General features: G+C 38.8%; 2 protein-coding genes across 2 annotated transcripts in view; one reads left to right on the top strand and one right to left on the bottom strand.

The window, feature by feature from the left end:
• Window positions 1-702: 702 nt before the first annotated feature.
• EFCAB10 (EF-hand calcium binding domain 10) lies at window positions 703-13584 on the top strand. Its single transcript, XM_040260812.1, has 4 exons — window positions 703-843; window positions 12053-12217; window positions 12325-12412; window positions 13507-13584. Exons 1-4 carry the CDS (start codon window positions 735-737, stop codon window positions 13541-13543), a joined length of 399 nt encoding a protein of 132 aa, XP_040116746.1. The 5' UTR covers window positions 703-734; the 3' UTR covers window positions 13544-13584.
• The window catches only part of RINT1 (RAD50 interactor 1), a 24495-nt gene continuing 13768 nt past the window's right edge, over window positions 12419-23145 (bottom strand). The window contains exons 9-15 of the mRNA XM_040260811.1: window positions 22906-23131; window positions 22019-22156; window positions 20027-20226; window positions 16470-16684; window positions 14995-15175; window positions 14803-14921; window positions 12419-13888 (exon numbers count right to left, since the gene is read on the bottom strand). Of these exons, the coding sequence (XP_040116745.1) occupies window positions 13696-13888; window positions 14803-14921; window positions 14995-15175; window positions 16470-16684; window positions 20027-20226; window positions 22019-22156; window positions 22906-23131 (1272 nt within the window). The 3' untranslated portion in view covers window positions 12419-13695. The remainder of the gene's footprint in view (window positions 13889-14802; window positions 14922-14994; window positions 15176-16469; window positions 16685-20026; window positions 20227-22018; window positions 22157-22905; window positions 23132-23145) is intronic.

Below are 23145 nucleotides of genomic sequence, written 5' to 3'. Positions count from 1 at the left end.
TCTCTCAAAACCACTGTCAAGGTTCTCTTTCTCCTTAAGACCAGCTCCAAACAGTCTAGTGAAGCAAACACGGACTTCATGACTGCACCGTCCCGTAGAGAAAACGGCCCCTTCCTGCCTCACCACCAGCACTGCTCTGCAGGCTGCTCACACCAAAGGTGCTGCTTAGGACTCTCCACGGGACACTCCTGTTACTACAGAAGTTTCCCTGGTGGCTCAGATGGTAAGGAACCTGCCTGCAATGTGGGAGACTAGGGTTATATCCCTGGGTCGGGATAGGGAAGGAACTAACAACCCACTCCAGTATTCTTGCCTGGAGAATTCCACAGACAGAGGAGCCTGGCGGGCTACAGTCCTTGGGCTCGAAAAGTGTCGGACACGACTGAGCGACTAACACATTCACGCACACTGTGTGTATTATTACCACGTGAGGCCCTGGATCAACAAGTACTGAGCAAGGTGCTAGAGACAGAAACAGGAAAAGATCACCAGGCGCAACCCTCAGCCCAAATGGGGGACAAGGACATTTTCCCACAAGGGTCTGTGCACTAATCTCCCTCCGGCCTCGGCGTCTGCCCCACCCCACACTTCCCAAACTGCCTCTTCTGGATGAGGTGTAGACTTGGTGCCCAGGTGTCAGCCAGTAGGGGGCGCGTCACGTAACCGGGCGGAAGGGGCGGAGCCGAGCGACGGCGACGCTGCCTGGTCGCCTAGCAACAGCCCAGCTAGGCGCGATGGAGGCCCGCAGCAGCAGGGAGCTCAAAGCCAGGAATTATTTGGAAAAACATCGGATTATGGACTTGCTGACCTATCTTACCAGCGCCCTCCTCTTTTTCCGGCCGGGTAAGTGTCTTGCAAGTGTCTTGTCTACCACTCGACTTTCCCTCCCAAAGCGAGCGGTCCTCAGAAATTCCTCGTGTAGCCATCCCTTCACGCGTGCGACTCGGGGGACGAAGGACAGCTTCCTTCCCGGATACCACCTCCCCGTCTCCTCCGCAAACACTCTTTCATGCCTCTCGGCTAGTTGAGCCCTCCTGCTGCCTGGTGGGCTGCCGTCTATGGGGTCGCACAGAGTCGGACACGACTGACTCGACTTAGCAGCAGCAGCAGCAGCTGCCCGTTAACATTGTGGCTTTCAATTAAACAAGACTTAACGCAACGGCCTCTTTGTGCCTGCCTCTTGCCAAGTGTGGCGGAACTCTGGCCGGTGAGAGTTGTCGCGGGTGGAAGAGAGGCTCCGAGGTTCGGTAGTCTGGCTCCTGGCTCCATCCCTTAGTAGTTTGTGACTGGGCAAGAGCCTGAACTTCTTTCCCCTCTTCTGGAAAACGGAGATTATAATAGTACCGATCTCATGGCAACGTGGAGATTAAATGAATAACGTATAAATCATCCTTATGTCTGCAACCAACAGATGTTCCCAGTATTACCCCTGCCCTCTAAGAGTTTTTAATCTGGTAAAAAACAATTGATAGGGTAGAACAGAAAGATGTTCTTGAGACAGATTTTTCTGACATTTTTAATACACTCGATCCCCATGTAAAGTTTGAATCATTCATATAAAGTTTGAATCATTTCATAATTTTTGTGTGGCCTGTAAATTTAAAATTTATGTTTAGGTGAAAATGAGTTGATGTGCTTCTCCTCAGGGTGAAGAATGGTAGCTTGCCTCATACGGAGGTTCCAAAATGCCAAAATTGCCTGTTTGCCTTTGTATAAGGAAATGTAAATAGCCAACATTCCAGTTTTGTCAAAAACCACCCAACCAGTATGGTCATGCATAGGGTGATCAAGTTCTTTCTAGTTGTTTTAAAACAATAAAGCAGTAAAAAAAAAAAAAAAAAAAAAAAAACCTGCAACAATTAAAAATAGATAGAAAAAAATTTTTTAAATACAAAGGAATGCACTTTTTAATGCACTGGGGAAAAGTTGCCATCAAACTAATTTTTAAAAACCTACTTTTTGAAAAAATGACTACTGTCTCTTGCTGGGTTTTGATAATAGTGGTGAAAATAATCTTTTGCTTTTAGAGGCAGGTGTGTGTGTGTGTGTGTGTGAAAACTTCAGAAATAGAAGTAAAACCAATAATCACCATTTTGCATACACTCTTCACAAAAATTGGTTAGAATATTAGCATCTTCGTAAATGATAGGGAATAGGTTAATGGTTACCTCATATCAAACTTGGGAAACAGTTTAAATTTTATGCTTAAGCTTTCCAGAGGCAGAAGCAAGAAATGACCCAGGTCAAGTTAGTGTTGTAGAAAAAGCTAAATTAAGCTTTGCTTGCATGACTTAATTGGTTTTATCTGTCCAGGGAATTTTTCAAGACTGGTCTCCATTTAATCTTGATTTTAACAATCCATCTCCCCACCCTGCCTCCTTCTTTTGGTCGTTCTCTCTTTGGGCTTAAAAGTATGACCAGCCAGTATTGCATTATTCTCCTTACCCCCATTAATGTCAGGCCGAAGAATCACATACACACTGTTTGCATTAGTTGAGTCCTTAAGTGGGAGAGCCATGTAGTCATTGTGTTAATCTTTCACAGGGTTATCGTTGATATTGTCTGGTTGTCAGTTCCTGATGGATGCCATTTGGCACGTGAGTAGCTGGCGACAGGCATTTAAGACTCGAGAGTATACAACACACTAGAGCAGTCAATATGCTAACTATAAGAAAAACAGTAGCCGAGAATTGAAAAATTGTCCAGAGCAGAGATTCCCAGAAGCCAAGAATTTAACAAGTTAAATAATTCAAATGGGTTATAACTAGAAGTTTTTTAAGTTTTACCTTTCTAAATCTACCAACAGGTTTTTTTTTTGGATTATGTGCCATTAGTTTTAAGTTATTTATATAGGCACAGCCTGGTGTATCAGCAACCATGTACCATCATGATCCCTCAAAACTGGATGAAGTGAAGATGTTTTATTTCAGGAGGCCAGTGTTGCAGGTGAACTTTCACCTAAATGAGGCCTCCCTGTGCTGTGAGCCATAGGTAATTTATAATTTAACAAGAGGCATTTCTATGGAAACAAAAGAAAAAGGCTAATAGGTTGAGCAAATTATACGTTCAGTTTCTGAGTTTAAGAGAAGCCATTTGAGCAAATTTTTAGATTTGAGTTCGAAGCGTCTCCAGATGGTGTCATGAGACTGGCAGTTACAGTCCGATGGATTTTCCTGGCTTGCAGTTTGAATGTATCTTGTGACCTGCTGGGTGGCCACATAACAGCAGGCCTGCGGGCTGCCCACACATGAGCTGTTGTGATTTCTCTGAGGTTTATATCAAGTTGTCCAGCATATCCAAAAGATACATTCTATTTTCCTTACTACTTTTCACTGTTTTTTTTCACCCTTATTGTTGCTAGCAGTTTTATTTTTACATATGAATTATAAATTTTAACTATTTGTAATCTTTGCTTTCCAGTGAAAACTAGGAAGCAGGCAATGGTGAACTATCATATATTAATATCCTGTAGTGGATTAGCAAATTTATAAAGACATAATCATTTTTTAGAGACATGGTTTTTTACTATACAGTTTATAATGTGGCAAAAGACATATTAACAGACTCAAATATCCTCTGTCTCTCTGTAAAAATTAAAAAGCCAAAAGTAAGTAAACTTATGTTTAGCAGTCAGTGTCTTAGTACATTATCTTCTCTGGAAATGATCTAGATATTCAATGAATCTCATTATTTAGTTTACCTTAGTATAAACTTTACATTTATTTAAAATACTTGCTTTTAACAATTATACCTGAATTATGAACATTAAGATAATCCAGGTATAATTGTTAAAAGCAAGTGTTTTAAATTGATGCTTTTGAACTGTGATTTTGGAGAAGACTCTTGAGAGTCTCTTGGCCTGCAAGGAGGTCAAACCAGTCAATCCTAAAGGAAATCAACTCTGAATATTCATTGGAAGGACTGATGCTGAAGCTGAAACCCCAATACTTTGGCCACCTGATTTGAAAACTGACTCATTGGAAAAGACCCTGATGCTGGGAAAAATTGAAGGAGGGAGGAGAAGGGGACGACAGAGGATGAGATGGTTGGATGGCATCACCGACTCGATGGATGTGAGTTTGAGCAAACTCCGGGAGCTGGTGATGGACAGGGGAGCCTGGCATGCCGCAGTCCCTGGGTTTGCAAAGAATCAGACACAACTGAGCGACTGAACTGAATTGATCTTAATGTTTCTTGTTGGCAAATTCTGTAACAAATAGCATAAGCTTATTTGACTAGTAAACCCAGATAGAAAAAGTTGTATGTTTGCCTGATATTTAATATTGACTATTCTGAGAAGACATGCTTGTTTTTATTAAACCAACAAACTTAAACAATAGCTTTTATTTATGAAAGATCATTTTACTTATTCTAGATCATGTGAACTTGAAAATCATGTTTGTTTCTATATCTCTGAGAGTTTAGGAATGCTTAATTAATAAAAAGCTCTAATTTTTTTAGGGCTTCCCTGGTGGCTTATCTGGTAAAGCGTCTGCCTGCAATGTGGGATACGTGGGTTCAATCCCTGGGTTGGGAAGATCCCCTGGAGAAGGGATAGGCCACCCACTGCATTCTGGCCTGGAGAAATCCATAGACTGTATAGTCCATGGGGTCACAAAGAGTCAGACACAACTGAGTGGCTTTCACACATTACATCAATTTTTTAAGCCAGTTAAATTGAATTTTTTATAAATTAATCTTGGCAGTACCATCTGAAAGTAATAGAAAAATGCCACATTTACAGAGACATACATAAACATATAGGCACACACAAACAGAGATCTCATAACCTTCATTAAATTTTAGCCATATCTCAGGTACTGTAGGGGCTTCCATCATAGCTTAGTTGGTAAAGAATCTGCCTGCAATGCAAGAGACCCTGGTTTGATTCCTGGGTCGGGAAGATCTCCTGGAGAAGGGATAGGCTACCCATTCCAGTATTCTTGAGCTTCCCTTGTGGCTCAGCTGGTAAAGAATCCACCCGCAATGTGGGAGACTTGGGTTCAATCCCTGGGTTGGGAAGATCCCCTGGAGAAGGGAGAGGCTACCCACTCCAGTATTCTGGCCTGGAGAATTCCATGGACAGTATAGTCCATGGGGTTGCAAAGAGTTGGACAGAACTGAGCAACTTTCACTTTCAGGTACTGTAGGGGCTTCTCTTGTGGCTCAGTGGTAATGAATCTGCCTGCCAGTGCAGGAGATGTGGGTTCCTTCCTTGGGTTGAGAAGATCCTCTAGAGAAGGAAATGGCAACCCACTCCAGTATTCTTGCCTGGCGAATCCCATGGATAGAGGAGCCTGGCAGGCTACAGTCCATGGTTGCAAAAGAGTCGGACACAACTTAGCAACTAAACAACAACAACAAACAAGTACTGTAATATAAAACTCCAAAGAATAGTTGGATCCACACTGTAATTCTGACAGATAAACTAAGATTACCTGCTCACATGGCCAAAGGTTTCTCACTAAAGATTTTTGATTTGCATGCTGCTGCTGCTAAGTCACTTCAGTTGTGTCCAGCTCTGTGCGACCCCATAGACGGCAGCCCACCAGGCTCCCCCGTGCCTGGGATTCTCCAGGCAAGAACACTGGAGTGGGTTGCCATTGCCTTCTCCAATGCATGAAAGTGAAAAGTGAAAGTGAAGTCACTCAGCCGTATCCGACTCTTAGCAACCCCGTGGACTGCAGCCTACCAGGCTCCTCCATCCATAGGATTTTCCAGGCAAGAGTACTGGAGTGGGGTGCCATTGCCTTCTCCGGATTTGCATGCTATAAGGATCCTATTAGATTTTGGAGTCATTTTGTCTTTTACAGGCTTCTGCATACCAACCAAAGAACACATTTCATTGTCTCTGAGAGGTTTGGGATCCTCTCTTTCAAGGGTGCCCCTTAAGTGGATTTACCTAAGTTAAACATTTCCCACAGTAGCCAGCACAGTTCCAGAAGTGCACACGTGTGCCTGCACACACACACATACACATTCACACCTGTTCCCAGTCACTCTCATCTTCCCAATAAAGTTAGAACACAATTTTGATATAATCAGTGTTCAGAATTTACATTAGCATTAGGCAGATATCCACAACTAATCCATGTAGTATGTTATGATTATATGTCCTTTTTTTCCCCTCAAGCTAATAATACTACATTTTAAATGTTTGCTTCAGTTTTCTGTGTAATTATCGCTAGCTCACCCATATGCTCTTTTTTCACAAGTACAGATCTCATCTCATTACGTTCATCTCATTTACATTCATCAGGTCATCTCATCCCCACCTCCCCTGCTGCAGTCTGGACTGACAGCTCAGCTGCCCTGCTATACAGTAATTATCCAGGGATTTCCCTCTCACGGGTGTGCTCTTCAGTTTCCACCCAAGCCCTCCTAATGGCAGAAGAAAGGCAACTTGTACCCTTAGCGTCTGAGACCTCATCCTGATGCTGCGTAGCAAGTTTCTTTGAAGTCACTTGTTTTAGCTGAAATGAATGTTTTGTTCTCCTACAGATACATGAATGTCCTTCCTTATCCACAGTTTTGCTTTCAGCAGTTTTGGTTTCCTGCAGTAAGCTGCAGTATGAAAATATTGAATACAAATTTTCAGAAATAAACAATTGATAAGTTGTAAATTTCACTCTTGTGAGTAGCGCTGATGAGATCTTGAACCATCCTGCCTCAGCCTCGAACTGTCCCTTTGTCCAGCCTGTCCACCCTGAGTCACTTAGTAGCCATCTCAGTTACAGATTGATGGTCACAGGACTGCAGTGCTTGTGTTCAAGTCACCCTTTCTTTTACCAAAAATAATTTACAGATTTTACTGAATACTGGACCCAAAGCACCAGACCAGTGATGCTGCCAGTTTGGGTATGCCAAAGAGAAGCTATAAATGCTTCCTGTAAGTGAAAAGGTGAACATTCTCAACTTAATAAGGAAAGAAAAAGAGTCACAGAGTGCTGAGGGTGCTAAGATCTTTGGTAAGAATGAATCTTCTCTCCATGAAACTGTGAAGAAGGAAAAAGAAATTCCAATTTTATTGTTGCACCTCACACTACAGAAGTTATAGCCACAGTGCATGATAAATGCTTAGTTAAGATGGAAAAGGCATTTATTGTTTAGTCGCCAAGTCGTGTCCAACTCTTCGTGACCACATGGACTGTATACAGCACGCCAGGCTTCCCTGTCCCTCACCATATCCTGGAATTTTCTCAAGTTCATGTCCATTGCGTTGGTTCGTATAATAAGGTATTTTGAGAGAGAACACATTCATATAACTTTTACTATGGTATATTGTTAAAATTGTTTAATTTTATTATTGTTGTTAATTTCTTACTCTGCCTTATTTATAAATTAAACTTTATCAGAGAAACATGTATGTATAGGAAAACACATAGAATATATAGAGCTCAGTACTATCTGCGGTTTCAGACATCTCTCAGGGGTCTTAGAATATATTCTCCATGGATAAATAAGGGGGAAACATCATATATCCATTTCTTTTTCACTTTTTAAAAAGTATTTTTTTTAATTTTTTGGCTCTGCTGGGTCTTCATTGCTTTGCCTGAGCTTTCTCGAGTTACGGAGAATGGGGGCACTCTCTAGATGTGTTGCACAGGCTTCTCACTGCGGTGGCTCCTCTTGCTGTGGAGCACAGGCTCTAGGTTCATGGGCTTTAGGAGCTGCAGAACGTGGACTCAGTAGTTACAGGTCCCAGGCTCTGGAGCACAGGCTTGGCAGTTGTGGTGCAGGACTTAGTTGCCCAGTGGCATGCGCGATCTTCCTAGATCAGCAGTTGAACTGGTGTCCCCTGCATTGCCAGGTGGATTCTTAACCTCTTGGCCACCAGGAAAGCCGCTCCATTTCTTAATATGTTTCTTATTATTCACTGTTGTAAGAATGATGCTCCTATAATAGTGAATAATAAGAAGCATATTTACTATTGTATGAATAATGCTCGGGCTTCCTTGGTGGCTCAGATGGTACACAATCTGCCTGCAATGCCAGAGACCTAGGTTCAGTCCCTGGGTGGGGAAGATCCCCTGGAGAAGGGAATGGCAACCCACTTCAGCATTCTTGCCTGGAGAATCCCATGGACAGACGAGACTGGTGGGCTAGTCCATGGGGTCACAAAGAGTCGGAGATGACTCAGCAGCTTACACACATATGAATGATGCTCAGAAAGAAACGATGTATCTTTATCTTGGATTTTTGCAAAGCTCCTGGCATTATGATATGTATCTCAGTTTGAAAACCTTGGAATTCTAAGGGAGTTATGGAAAATAAGACAGGAGAGCGTGGCTGGGCTATTACTGTTGTGACAACACATCCATGATCCCATATCCTTGATCCTCAAATTCTGGAATCTCTGAAAGCCAGTAGATTTTCATAACTCATTTAACAGCCAAATCTGACATAACCTGAATCATTTGGTAAGAAAATCTGGCCTTTCCTAGGACGTATTGGGAAATACAGCCTCTAACTGGGCAGCCCTTCCCAGTGGCAATTCTATGCTGTGGAAGGAGGGAGTGTACCTTTTTAGGGGATAGCATTAAAGAAATCAGAATTTTTTTAAAGGAGTAGTTACCCAGGTAAGAGCTACTGTTTGGAAGTGGTGAAGATAGGATGAATTTGAGAACTATTGATAAAGACTTGGGAGAGATCCTCATGACTGACTAGGTTTGGGTACAGCAAATGCTTCTTATGTGAGTTAAGTGTGGTAGAGGCCAGGAGCTGTGGAAGCACACTGCGTAGGTTTATACCGACTGTGTAGCCTTGAGCAAGTGACATTTGGGAGGAGGAAATGAAGTTAGCCACAGAAAATGCTTAGTGTAGTGCCAGGCACATAGTAAGGGCTCAGTAAATAGTATTAGTATTACAATGTTGAACTTGAAGTTTGTGTCCCTTGAAGAACTGTCATCATCAACTGACATTTATGTAATTTAAGTGGTTAGTAACATTTGGCTCTTCCCTTTGTGTTTAAAAAAAATTTATATCTTATTATATATACTTCTGTTACAAGCATTTTTCAAAACATTTTTAGAAGCGGGTGGAGTATAAATTATAGATTCCAAATATGGTGGTGCTAGTGGTAAAGAACCCGCTTGCCAGTGCAAGAGATGTAGGAGACCCGGTTCGATTCCTGGGTCGGGAAGATCCCCTGGAGGAGGAAATGGCAACTCACTCCACTATTCTTGCCTGGAGAATCCCATGGACAGAGGAGCCTGGCGGGCCACAGTCCATGGGGTGGTAAAGAGTTGGACGTGACTAAAGCGACTTTGCACTGTTGTAAGCATTTTCAAAACATTTTTAGAAGCAGATAAGAGTATAAATTATAGATTCCAAATATAAGCATTATAGCACCCCATGCGGTCTAAAGGATATACAGCAACAAATCTTCATCAAAGTAACACAGTAAGTTCCATCAGCATTGTTTATTCTATCCTTAAAAAGAAATATAATGAACTGAAATTAAAACATAGATGTTTTCTGATTTTGAAATACAGTTAAGAAAGAAATGACGTAGATTGCATATGTGATTGCATTAGTAAGCTATTTGCTGCTATAGTGTATTCAAAGTTGCACCAAAAGGCACTATATTAGATTAAAAGTTCACCTACTTCTATTTTCAACACACAAATTCCAAGGAGGAAAATACATGGAGGAGAAACCTATGTAATTAAGAGAGATTTAAAACATAACCTATCACAGTGAGTGGACTTTATTTGATTACTGATTTTTAAAGAGCATTTATAATTTATGAAATTTGTGAGACAACTGGAAATTTGCATAATGTCTGGCTATTTGAGAATGTTAAGAATTTTGCTGGATGCATACACTACTGAGATGACAGTATTGTAGTAACATGGAAAAGAAAAAGGAGTCCCTCTTCAAACAAATGGTGTTGGGAAAAATGAGTAACCACATGCAGAAAAAGAAGACTGGACCCCTGTCTTAAGACATTCACATAAATGAACTTGAAATGGATTAAAGACTTAAACCTGAGACATGACACTGTAAAATTCCTAAAAGAAAACATAGGGAAGAAGCTCTTCGACAATGGTCTTGGCAACGACTCCTGGATATGAATGACACCAAAAACACAAACAACAAATGCCAACATCAACAAGGAGATTAAATTAAACTGAAAAACTTCTGCACTGGGAATTCCCTGCCAGTCCAGCAGTTGGGACTCAGCACTGTCACTTCCAGGGACCCAGGTTTGATCCCTGGGTTGAGGAAAAAGATTCCATAAGCCACATGGCACAGCCTAAACAAAAAGCGGAAGGCCTTCTGCACAGCAAAAGAAACAAGCAACAAAATGAAAAGGCAGTCTGTGGAATGGGAGAAAATTTTTGCAGATCATATATATGATAACAAACGAACAATTTGATTTAAAATGGGCAGAGGAACTAAATAGACATTTTTCCTAAGAAGGACATCCAAAGGGCAACAGATACATGAAAAGATGCTCTGTATATTACAAATCATCAGGGGAATGCAAGTTAAAACCTCAATAAGGTATCAATTCACACCTGTTAGAACAGCTGTCATGGGTGGATCCTGAGGACACTGGACTAAGTGAAATAAGTCAGAGAAAGACAAATACTGTATGGTATCACTTAAATGTGGAATCTAAAAAAGCCAAACTTATAAAAACAGAGAGTAGAATGGTGGTTACCAGAAGCTGGCGGGTGAGGGACAGGAGAGACGTTGTTTAAGGGTGCAAACTTGTAACTAGTAGATAACTAAAGTCCTGGAGATCTAATGCACAGCATAGTAATTACAGAGAACAATGCTGTATTATAAGCATGAAACTTGCTAAGAGACTAGATCTTAATTATTCCCATCACAAAAAAGCAGTGCTCACTGTGTGATGTGATAGAAACATTAACTAGTACTACCATAGCAATCCTCCTGCAGCTTAAATGTACAACACCAACAAGTTGCACGCCTTAAACTTACACAATATGTCAATTATATCTCAACCAAAAAGAGGGGGTTCTAATCTTTTAGAAATGCACACTTAAACATTCCCTAATGAGAGATGATTACTGCGATTTACTTCAACATAAACACAGGAAGAGGGACCTAGATGGGATCATGGTAAAATAAGACCAGCCACGAAATTTAACAGTTGAAGCTGGTGATGAGATCATTATACTTTTGTACTTTTACAGATGTAGGAAATTCTTAATGGCTTCAGTTTTCTTTTTTTAAGAATCTGTCTCCCGGGATTGAATGCAATGATGAGCAGGTGAGGCATTCCTCTTCTGAGCCACACCATATTTATACTTCTTTTAGCTTTATTATCACTGCTCCCCTGCAGTATTTCTGCAGAGTGAATTGATCTTGATTTTTCATATTTAACATTGTTTAGATGAAAGATAGCCTATGTATCTAAAATACTGCCCTTATTATATTAGGATTGAACATTTATGCTTCCTAACTGGAGGATTATATTAACCTAAATGTTTGTTTTCGAAAGTCTATTCTTTGCCCTTTCTTTCAGTTGATCTTCTTTCCTATGTCATGCTGTTCCACTTGGGAGTTTTCAACTCTCACTGTAAATTAGTCACTTGAGGACCTTTTTAAAAAAATGCACAAGTCTAATCTCTGGACATTTTTTTTCCTGTCTTTGGTTCCATCTCTTGATTTTTATTTTTTTAAATTATGAAAGTATGATAACATTTACAGGAGACTTGGAAAATACAAAACAAGGTTACATATAGTTCTACTATAACAATTATTAAGTAGATGAATTAAGTTTTTAGTTGAGAGTTTTAATATCAAACTCTCAGAAATTACTAGAATGAATATACAGAGAAGTAGAAGGATACAGTAGACTTGAATGGACATTTTTATTCAGTCATCTGGAATAGAGCACTTGTATATAAAATTATTTAATTGTTCAATGTCTTGCCTTTCCTGTAAGCAAGGCCGATATTCCCAGTGCCTAGCACAGTACTTCAAACATAGGTATTTAGTGTTACATGACTATTTCCATTTATGACAGGCATATTTTAATTCCTTATCAGAAAGCATTGGAACTATTCTTTTACAGAAAGACCAAGAGAGTATTTAATATCTATATTGGAACGGCTGAGAATTGCCAAACTATCAGGCGTGGCTCTCCCTTTCTTTATGGATAACTCTAATATTGCATCTATGTTTGAGATGCTGGACTCCTCGAATAAAGGATCCATATCATTCGTACAGTATAAAGAAGGTCAGTATCTTTTACAAACTGAGGTAATAATTTGTAGTTATAACATAAGTTTCCGTAGCTGAAACTAATTCTCACTTTGTAAAGTTTTCTTTTTTATTCTCTTATAGCACTAAAAACCCTGGGTCTGTGTACTGAAGATGAAGTTTTAAAAGATGATGGACATGGAGTAACTTTCGAAAAATTCAGGAATGAAGTGTAAGCTTATTTTTAAGTGACTTTATTTTATGTAAATAATGTGGCATGATGTTGACATACAATTAATACATTTTAAAACAAGAGGGTCCTGCCTTTTGATAGAAGCATTTCATTCCCTGGAAACTTTCAGCTTTCTGTCTAGAAAGTGAGGACAGGGAGGGCTGACAGCAGTCTCTAAGCTTGAGGGGAGGGGAGGAAGGGGATGCTGGGGTAAGGAGGTTCCAGAGGCCACTTCATTCTGTTCTCAATGGGAACCCCCAGCAGTTCTCAGAGAATGAGATAGAGAAGCCCCAATCAGCCAGAAGAACTAACAGAAAAGCTGTAAGTGCAATATACTAGTTGGAAAATCTCTGTATATAGAGTAATGAAATTTTTCTCAAAATGATTTCTCACAAAATAAGTGTTTATCAGTAGTACAGGCTGCATGCCAGCCTGACAGTTTTGGATTTGAGGTATTAAAGCATGAATAGTATTAACTAAATGTTAAGTCAGGAAATAAAAAACCATGCGAATGAAACTACTTACAGAAAGAAGCCTTTAGCCAAGCTAGCTCAATTTGTGTAAAAGTCTAATTTAACATAGTCCAAGGCCAAGGAAAAGCTGGAAGAAAGTTTTAAGATTCTCATCTCATTAGTTACATAGATATTCAACAAAAAATACTTAATTACATTCCCTACCTCAGAGAAGATGGTAGCAGCACAATGCTCAGTTAAAATGTTTCATCCACAAAGCAAAGGTTGCCCACTGTCACGTGGAATGGAGCTAGGAAGTATTCTAAATAGAAAGACATTTGTGGAAAGAGAGCAAATTCTATTTCAGTCACCATCTCTTGTGTTTTCTTATGGAAAAGAGTGAATTTCCAAACTAGATACAGGAACTTCATACATTTTAAAGTGATTTTTAAAAAAAATTTTATGTTATGTTAGATTACCTGCAACAGTCTTCTCTAACTGGCAAAAGAATTTAAAAGTTGACTGTAATTTATTATCTCTGTTCCTGTATTTTATTCAACAGACATATTCACTGTGTGTATTTGTAAATGGAATTACTCTGAGTTTTCGTGGCCTCTGAGCTTTTTGTTTTTGTTTTCTTAGGAACAAGAGGACTCAGGAAATATGGTCAGCATTTTAATAACACTCTAAGTCCCAGATGATAAACGATTCTATAAAGTTTTCAGTTGTCCAGTTTCATTAATTCAGAACTTCAGCATATAACTTGAAACCCAACTGGCTTCCTTTTTGTTAAAACAAAAAAACCAAAAATCCCAAATGAAAAAAGACCCTTTATTTTCCAGTGTTAGGCCAGTTTGTCCTCAAATTAAGTAGAATCTCAACATCTTGCTGAGCCAGTTTATAAATCCCAACTTCATTTAGTGCCGCTGTGGCAGGAGGTTGCCCTGAAGTTGACTGTAGGACATCTCTCAGAAGTAAGGCAGAACCAACATTCAAATTCAAAAGAATACAGGCTTCTTTTACACTGTTTAAAAAAAAAGAGCAGGAAGGAACTGAGATCTCCATTATCTATATCATCCCATAGTGTCCTGTAATGATGTCACTTGGAAAAACTAAACAGTTACCCTGCACTGCCAGATCATAAGCCCTCTATAAAACTATGGATTAACTACTTGGCTCTTTCAACATGTGTTGACTGTATATGTACAGACTTTATATTTCATTAGATTACTATAAGGTAAAAGGATCATTGTTTTAACACATATTCATTACTTCCCCAAATATGATATTTGATACTAACAGTATATTAAATGTAGGTAAAACTTAGGATATGGGAAAAGAGAAAATTAAGGGGAAAAATATAAGCAGATAGGTATATAGAATAATAAAACAAAAAAAAGCAGAAATAAGTATCATATTGAAATGAGCAAAAAACCTTTCCTTTTATATGTTTAAAAGGAATACTTTATAATCTCAAAAATCTAAATAAGTTTTACACCAATTTCTAAAAATACTTCTAAGAATTCTTCATATATCATGTTAGTTATACTTAGAACTGAAACTAATATCAAATGTTTAAGAAAACAAATTTTAATTTTTCTTCAGGCCTGGCCTGTTGTTCAGTACTAAACATTTTAAATTTCTTCTATTTATTCAATATGGCAGGAGTATATTTGCTTTCATGTTCTATTTATTTCCAAATAATAAGCATAAACCAAGTGTTAGAAAACAAAGCTCAACATATAATTTATATCCAGCTCTAGTCAACTTTTGGAGATCATGGGTCACATTTTATCATCATATCTTATGACTATTTTAACTTGTTAATTGATGCTATGTATACTTAGCATCACTGGAATCTTAAAGCTGTTTAAAAGGTAAACAACCTCCTCTAACAATTTGATAACATCAAAGTTAATTGTTAAATATTGTGCTTACTGTTTAAAATAATTTTCTGGCCTCTTGCAATAGTGAGAAAACAAAGGGAAAAGATTCCGAGTCATGTCAAAGTGCAGCTGAGCAGCTCCTCCTTCATTGAAGTGATTGGCAAGAATTATCTGAAAAAAAGGACAGTTCATATAGGAGTTGCCTTTATCATCACAGCCCAAAATACAGTCTGCTCTTACTTACTTCTTGGTAGATGTATATGTCCAGCTTCTCTACAAGCATTTGCCAGAAAACTTTAAATAGGGAGAAGCAAAGCTGCTGCTCTAATTGAAGTAAACGGTCTCGTAAAGTAAGCAGTAAGGGGCAAGCTGAACTGGACAGGGACATCACTGCCTGTTCAGACTGCGATGGCAAGGACAACCACCTGGAAAAAGCAGAAACAGCACTGTCTGCAGCATAATAATTTTTATTATGAAATTTTTCATTATTCTGTATGTTTAAGATTTTTTAATTATTTTAAATCTGGGGAAGTACACTGTCCTGGGGCATTCTGGATAAGAAAAAGTGTACAGCCCAACATTAAAAGTGCTCTCAGAAAATAAATATACCTGTTTGTTTATTTTATGTTATGTTATTTTATTTTTGGCCATGCGTCACAGCTTGCAGGATCTTAACTCCCTGACCGGGGACCGAACCCAGGCCTCAGCAGTGAAAGCCCCAAGTCCTAACCACTGGACGGCCAGGGAGTTCCCTGTACCTATATTTATACTTTTTGCTTCCCTTGTGATTCAGCTGGTAAAGAATCCGCCTGCAATGCAGAAGACCCCGGTTCACTTCCTGGGTCAGGAAGATCCACTGGAGAAGGGATAGGCTACTCACTCCAGTATTCTTGGGCTTCCCTGGTGGCTCAGCTGGTTAAGAATCTTCCTGCAATGCAGGAGACCTGGGTTTGATCCCTGGGTTGGGAAGATCCCCTGGAGAAGGGAAAGGCTACCCACTCCAGTATTCTGGCCTGGAGAATTCCATGGACTGTATAGTCCATGGGTAGCAGAGAGTCAGATACAACTGAGCAACTTATACTTTCTTTCATGTTTATACTTTAGTTCTCAATGAAATACTCTTTACTTAAGGAGGATGATAAAATTTGTAAACCTCTAAATTTAACATGACTTACTGATATAAAACAGTTAAAATATAAAATGCATTAACATTTAAGACATCAGTTAATTTTACACTGTTACTTTTCAGCAAAACAACAGGGACTATTGACACTTCTAAACTGGTCAGTCCTCTGTGTGACATGGCTGTGCTAGGACAGACGCTGCCTGTGCTCAAGGAAGCCACCATCTGGGGGAGGTAACAGACATCCCAGGGAATCGTTGACAGTGACTACACTGCAGTGCAGGCACGCACAGGCACCACAGCAACACCTTGCTGTGTCAGATGGTGACAGGCTAGGCCATTTACCCCTGTATCAGACACCAGCTCTCTGGGTTCACAGCCACATCTGAAGGTTAAGTTATTATCCATTTATTCTGATTAAGACTGTCAAAACATATTTTAGAAAGATTTCCATCAAAAACAGTTAAAAGCTGGGAGTGCAAAAGGCCAAACTCCGTGCTATCTATAGACACTTTGGAAATCTGACTGCATGTTATCTGTTAACTTTTATAAACTGGAGTTGAGAGTTGACTTATAAGAAAATACAGAGGACTTACCTCTCTTTTTTATACAGTTTTGCAGCATCTTTAACTTCTCTAAAAACATGGTCTACTTGCCGGGTCAGCATGTCATGCTTTAAACGCTCTAACAGGTTAATCATGTCATCAAAGACAGAGCTTTCCATAGAGGCTAGCTGTCCTAGCTGCAGTTTACTTAAAGTGTTATTTTCTGCAAAGACTTCCAGTGCTGCCTGTTGAAGTTGTAAGAAGAACTGAAAGCAAAAATATGTTAACATGTTGAAGATACTTTTTTTTTTTTTAACAGCTTGAGATCTAACTCATATATAATTCATTCATTTAAAGTATACAGTCTCTCGGTTAAGACTCTGCGCTACCACTGCAGGGGGCAGGGATTTGATCTCTGGTTAAGGAACACATAAGATAACACATTCTGCGCAGTGTGGCCAGAAAATAAATATACAGTTCAGTGGCGTTTCATACATTCAGAGGGTGCGTCTATCAGCAGTTTTACAATGTCTTCATTACCCTAGAAAGAAAGCCCACACTCTGCCATCATCTCCCATTGTCCTCCTCATCCCCCACCCCGCCCTCCACCCCTAGGCAACCACTCATCTTCTGTCTCTAGATCAGCCTGTTCTGGACATTTCATACAAATGGACTCATATAATCTATGATTCTTTGTAAGTAGCTTCTTTCACTTGGTATAGTGTTTCAAGGTTCAACGATGTTGTAATATGTATCAGTATTTCATTCCTTTTTGTGGCCAAATGATATTCTATTTATCCATTCATTAGATGACAGACATTTGGGCTTGTTTTATGAATAATATTTCTATGATCATTTGTGTACAAGTTTCTGTGCAGATATATGTTTTCCTTTCTCTTGGACATATACTGAGGAGAATTGCAGGATCATATAGTAATTCTATATTTAACCTTTTGAGGAATTGCCAAACTGTTTTCCAAAAAATAGTTTTGGAAAGCAACTCTACCACTTTACATTCCTATTGGTTGTGTATGAAGGTACAAATTTCTCCATGCTGTGCTTATAAATGATACTATATTATTATTATTATGGCCAATCTAGTTTGTATGCAGTGGTTTTGATTTGCATTCCCCTAATGGCTAATCGCATTTTTTTGAGACACAGAGTGATAGCTGTAGGAAACCTAACAGATACATGAGTTAAAAGAATTAAAATATAATTTTTTTACAGTGCTATTTTAGGTAAAATTAATACTCTTCTTTCTGCCTTATAGGAAAGTAACACTGTGGATAATTAGTAAAACATTAAAAACCAAAAACCTAAATGTCTATTAGTAGGGGACTAGGCATGGCTACTAGGGATTGTTCAGAGATGACATGTGAGAGCCCGCCTCGGCATCTCTGCTGAAGCTGTCAGGGTAGTAGCACTGTCCTTTTGAGATTGTTCATGGGCCGTGGGAGCCTAGAGCCACCTATGCCACATTTACCAGAGTCTGCCTATGAGTGAAGCCAGAAATGAACAACTTTAGAGCAGCCGTGCCTAATCCTTCCAGTTACACAAACAAGTTAATCACCTCACCCAAATCAGGCCAGCATTAATCTGGGTTTCTGCCACCTATGACTGAAAAACTCCTAATTCTGAATGGGCTGGATATGTCAGGCTTGGCACAATCTGGCAATGGTCAGACAGCTGTTAGTAGAGAATCTAATGAATGGAAGCCGAACTCTGTCTACTCTTCCTACTTTCAGGTAATTCAAGAGCTTATATGACTTTTATTTAGAGTATTCACAAACTGAAGGACTATGAATGTGGTTAAATGATATTTGGTGTTAAACAGAATTTGTTCCATAACAACATACCAGACACAAAGTTCATTCATGATTTGAAGAGTCAACTCTAAAATTTGATTATTTCTCTGTTGACAGAAGGAACCAGTTAATTCAATATCAGATTATTAATTTTCTAAGGACAGGGATGATGGCCAGTTCATCTCCATTAACCGACTACAGAGTTAATGATGTTCCACAAATATTTCACTGAAACTAAAAATGTGCCCCTGAATGAGTCTCTCATTAAAGCATTGGCACAAGAAGCAAGAATGACTGTTTTACGAAAAAGCTAAGCAGAAAATGGAGCACTGTGGGGGTTGGTGGGGGTGAGTGAATAAAGCACCTACTAAAATTAGGAACATGACACATAAAAGTACATAATGAATGAATGTATTCTGATTAGGTGAATTTATAAAGACAAATGCATTGATCATTACATTCTACTAATATTCATTTTATGAAATAATTATTTTCCTTGCTCAGCAGAATGATATCATGCACATGTATTTCAGTTAACATTTCTGTAAAAGTCTTTAAATAATTACTAAGTCCCAGCCAAAAGATCCAGATTAAAATAAATTATGATTGTGTTTATCAGGTATTTATCTTGTTTACATCTATTATTAGTATATTTGTTTCCTGTTTTTTGGCTGATTATCCTGGATTTAAGATAAAGACTTTCATTTTGTTTTTCTCTCACAGTAAAGGAATACATTTTTTTCTATATGATGTGCTAGCAGTCTAGTATAATATTTTGTTATAAATTCATAGTATATTGGGACTACCTTGATGCTCCAGTGGTTGAGATGCCATACTTCCAATGCAGGGGGTGTAGGGTCAATCCCTGGTCGAGGAACTAGGATCCCCACATACCATGCTGCTTTTTTAAAAAGGGATTCTTATCTTTTAGAGATACATATGGAAATATTTACCATGAAATATATCTGAGAACTACTTCAAAATAATTCTGCATAAGCGGTAGAAGAAAGGCTTAATGAAACAAAACTGGTACTAGAAGATGGGTGATAGGCATATGGGAGTTCATTTTACCATTCTATTTACTCTTGAGTATGTTTCAAAAAAACAAAATATTAAATAATATTTTAATGTATGAAATATTTAAGTTAAAAATGTTTCTATTTTTATGACTCTTCATAATTTGTCATGTTTGAAGGCACTCAATAGGGACTTTCCTGGTGGCTCAGACAGTAAAGAATCCACCTATGATGCAGGAGGCATGGGTTTGATCCCCAGGTCAGGAAGATCCCCTGGAGAAGGGAATGGCAACCCACTCCAGTATTCTTGCCTGAAGAATTCCATGGATAGAGGAGCCTGGCGGGCTGCAGTCCACAGGGTCACAAAGAGTGGGACATGACTGAGTGACTAACACTTTCACTTTTAAGAGCTATCAAATGTTATTTTCCTTAAAGTTCTGAATTTTATTGATTTTGACGTCATTATACAAGCTTAGCTTTTTCTGAGATGGCAATTACCATTCAACATATTTCCCAAGTTTAAAATCTATAGAGGAAAGATTTACTTTATAAACTACAATTTCATGAAAGGATGGCTTTCTTTTCCAATGATTAAAATATCAGGGTGATTTAACTATATGAGACTTAGATGAGAAAAATATACACTGTAATCATACCTCCTAAGTTTGGCCCAGTTTTGATTCTGTCTAACGTGTGTTATTTCTGCTTGCTACAGATTCAACATTTCAAAAGGTAAAACTGTTCAAATTACTAATATATTACTTAATATAAAAGATTAACTTACAACATTGTCAGCCCAGTCTGCTAGCACTGTTGAGATATAGTTCACGGCATTAAGAATTGCACAGTACCGAAAGCCAAGGGAAGCTCTAGTCTCTTCTTTCATCACCTGAGTTAATCGTATCCTAAAATCATCTACCAAGTCCTTCTGTAACTCCAGGAACTGCAACTTTCTGGAAGCTGTGGGAAGATTTTTATACCTGTCTGTGGAGAAAATTAACAAGACATATGAAGGTTTATGGGCTTCCCAGCTGGCGCTAGTGGTAAAGAACCCGCCTACCAATGCAGGAGATATGAGAGACATGGGTTCAGTCCCTGGGTTGGGAAGATCCCCTGGAGGATGGCATAGAAACCCACTCCAGCTTGCCTGGAGAATTCCAAGGACAGAGGAACCTGGCCGGCTACAGTCCATAGGGTCGCAAAGAGTTGGACATGACTGAAGCGACTTAGCACAAACAGCATGTGAAAGTTTATGGTATAGGGTTTTCCTATTGGCTAGCTTTGATGCCTTTGTCAAAAATCAACCAACCATTCAAGTATGGATCCATTTCTAAACTCCCTAAGGATGTGTGTTTCACAAGTACTGTCAAAACTCATTGATCTATATACTGATGCTCTATGCATTTCACTGTATATAAGTTATGCCTCTAACACAATGTTGTAAATCAACTGTGCTTCATTTTAAAAGTTATGCCTCAATTTTTTTAAAGGCGTATGAGAAAATCGTATACAAAAATTATTCCACTTCTTCAACAAATGACATTTTTTAAAAAAGGAAGGAGGAACTAGGATAGGTTAAAAGAAACACGTAGCTAAAGATTTATAGGTGAAAAGATGTTTAAAATACTTCAGGAAAAAAGTCTGTATTGGGGGGGGGAAATACATAATAGAAAAGCGATAGTTTTAAATCTTAGGAACAGATAACCTGAGGGTTCATTATGCTGCTTTTATATATATATGAGAAAATTTCCATAATAAAAGATTTTTTAATCAGTTTTGCGAAATATTTTTGTATTTTAGTGTTTTTCATATTTTTCTTAAAGAATACAGAATTATTTACTGACTGGGCTGGAATGACACCCCTTCAGGTTACCACACAGGCCCAAGAAATGGACGAGACACAGAAGGACTACGGCAGTGACAGCTCAGTAGCGCCTGGAGAACCAGCAGGTCTGCAGTGCCCTAAGGGCAACATGGACAGGGACAGACCAACCAGGGCTGGGCCTGGGCCACCCTCCAGCCAGAACACTCTGGGAACATAGAAGTTCCCATTACTATTCCGATCTTTGCCTTCTCCAGGGGATCTTCCCGACCCAGGGACCGAACCCAGGTCTGCTGGATTGCCGGCAGCCTTTTTACCATCTGAACCACCAGGGAAGCCCCCATTCTTGTCCTTAAAGTTACTTTATTATTTTACTGTTCTACAAACTCTGATATAACAAGGTGAAGAAAATAATATTTAAAATTTGGGTCAATCACCATTTACTGAAGATACTTGAAAAGTTGAAAGACAAGGGAATTCAGGTAAGAAAATTAAATTCTTATTTGTTTTTATGTAACAACTGAGGAATTTTCCCCTCATGTAAACTAATGTTTAAGGTCTTACTTAAATTACAAAAAACCCGAAAGCTAAAATACTGTGCTAGAGTTTGACCAAAATAGAAATTGAATTTGAAGATACTACAGTAACCACTATATGGTATTTTGTCAAACTACTTCAAAAGTACTGAGTGAAGAATCAGTAGTACTTATATTTACTTTTTAAAATTTTAGTGAAGTAGAGTTGATTTACAATGTTGTGTTTAATTTCTGCTATATAGCAAAGTGACTCAGTTATACATATATATATTCTTTTTCATATTCTTTCCCATTATGGTTTATCACCTAATGGATTCCATCCCTCCACCATTCCCCTTTCCCTCTTGATAACCACAAGTCTGTTAAGAGTCAGTACTTCTAAAAAGAAAAAAAGTTATATCTTTAAGACTATACTTGCCAGTTATAACCAAGAGTAGTGTCATAAACGTTTCTGCACAGTCTGGAACTTTCATCTCATCCACATCAGTGATGTCCTTATATTGGGATATCCAGGCAGCGTCTGATGAGAGCATTGAGTCCATTTTTTGAAGAGCAACTGGCACACAAGAAAGATCATGTCAAACAAGTAGTTACAGATTGTAATTCCTAACCTTTCAACTCATAATTTCTTAGGAATTATCATTTTTCTATAAAAAAAAATTTACACCCTCCTACTAGTTGCACTATATATAACATGCTCTATTTTAAGGTTAAGTAAGATCTTTTACCTCTGCCCACCACACCTACCCAGAATCTTCAAAATATCTTCAAAAAAATCTTCACTGACTAGAAAAGCCACATCCAGAATGATTCCATAAGAGCAGAAATACTATATGTAAAATCCATAAAGCAGTTAACTCTACTGGGTTAAACTTTTTCAAACATACTTGGATTTATTTGGCTGTGCCAGGTCTTAGTTGTGGCACTCAGTATCTTTTTAGTTGCGGCACGCAGCATCTTTAGCTGCAGCAGGCAAACTCTTAGTTGCAGCCTGTGGGATCTGGTTCCCTGAGGAACAAACCTAGTCCCCCTGTAATGGGAGCACAAGTCTTAGCCACTGGAGCACTAGAGAAGTCCCTGGCTTGACTATTCTACCCTAGAAATACATAGAGTACAATTCTGGGAAAAACTGAAGCTTGATGGGAAGAAAAGAAGATACTCTCTGAAGGCAACTTGATAAACCTCAACCGAGAAAAATTCAGATGGCTCTAGTTTCTACCCAGAAATGGAGAAGAATAACACCTAAAATTTTGTATTCACAATAAGAGATACCTCTCCCCAGCCTACAGCCATATGAGCACTTACATTTTCTCTCCACAGTCAACCATCTCTGAAAACAGGTCTCCTCTGATAGAATATGCATACAATTAGCAAAAGTGCTAGGATAGCCATGAACACTGTGTAGTTCTCTTTCAAACAAAAGCACCTCATCCACCAAATGACAGAAGAGACTGTCGTCATAGAGCAGACAAGGAATATCAGCAGCTAACTTCTCAAGAATCAGCATCATAAGGCCCCGAGAAAATTCAAGCTAAAAAAATACAG

Source organism: Oryx dammah, unplaced genomic scaffold, assembly GCF_014754425.2.
Source record: "Oryx dammah isolate SB20612 unplaced genomic scaffold, SCBI_Odam_1.1 HiC_scaffold_18, whole genome shotgun sequence".
Taxonomy (NCBI): domain Eukaryota; kingdom Metazoa; phylum Chordata; class Mammalia; order Artiodactyla; family Bovidae; genus Oryx; species Oryx dammah.
The sequence above is the reverse complement of the archived record's forward strand: the minus strand, read 5'-3'. Positions and strand labels throughout refer to the sequence as shown.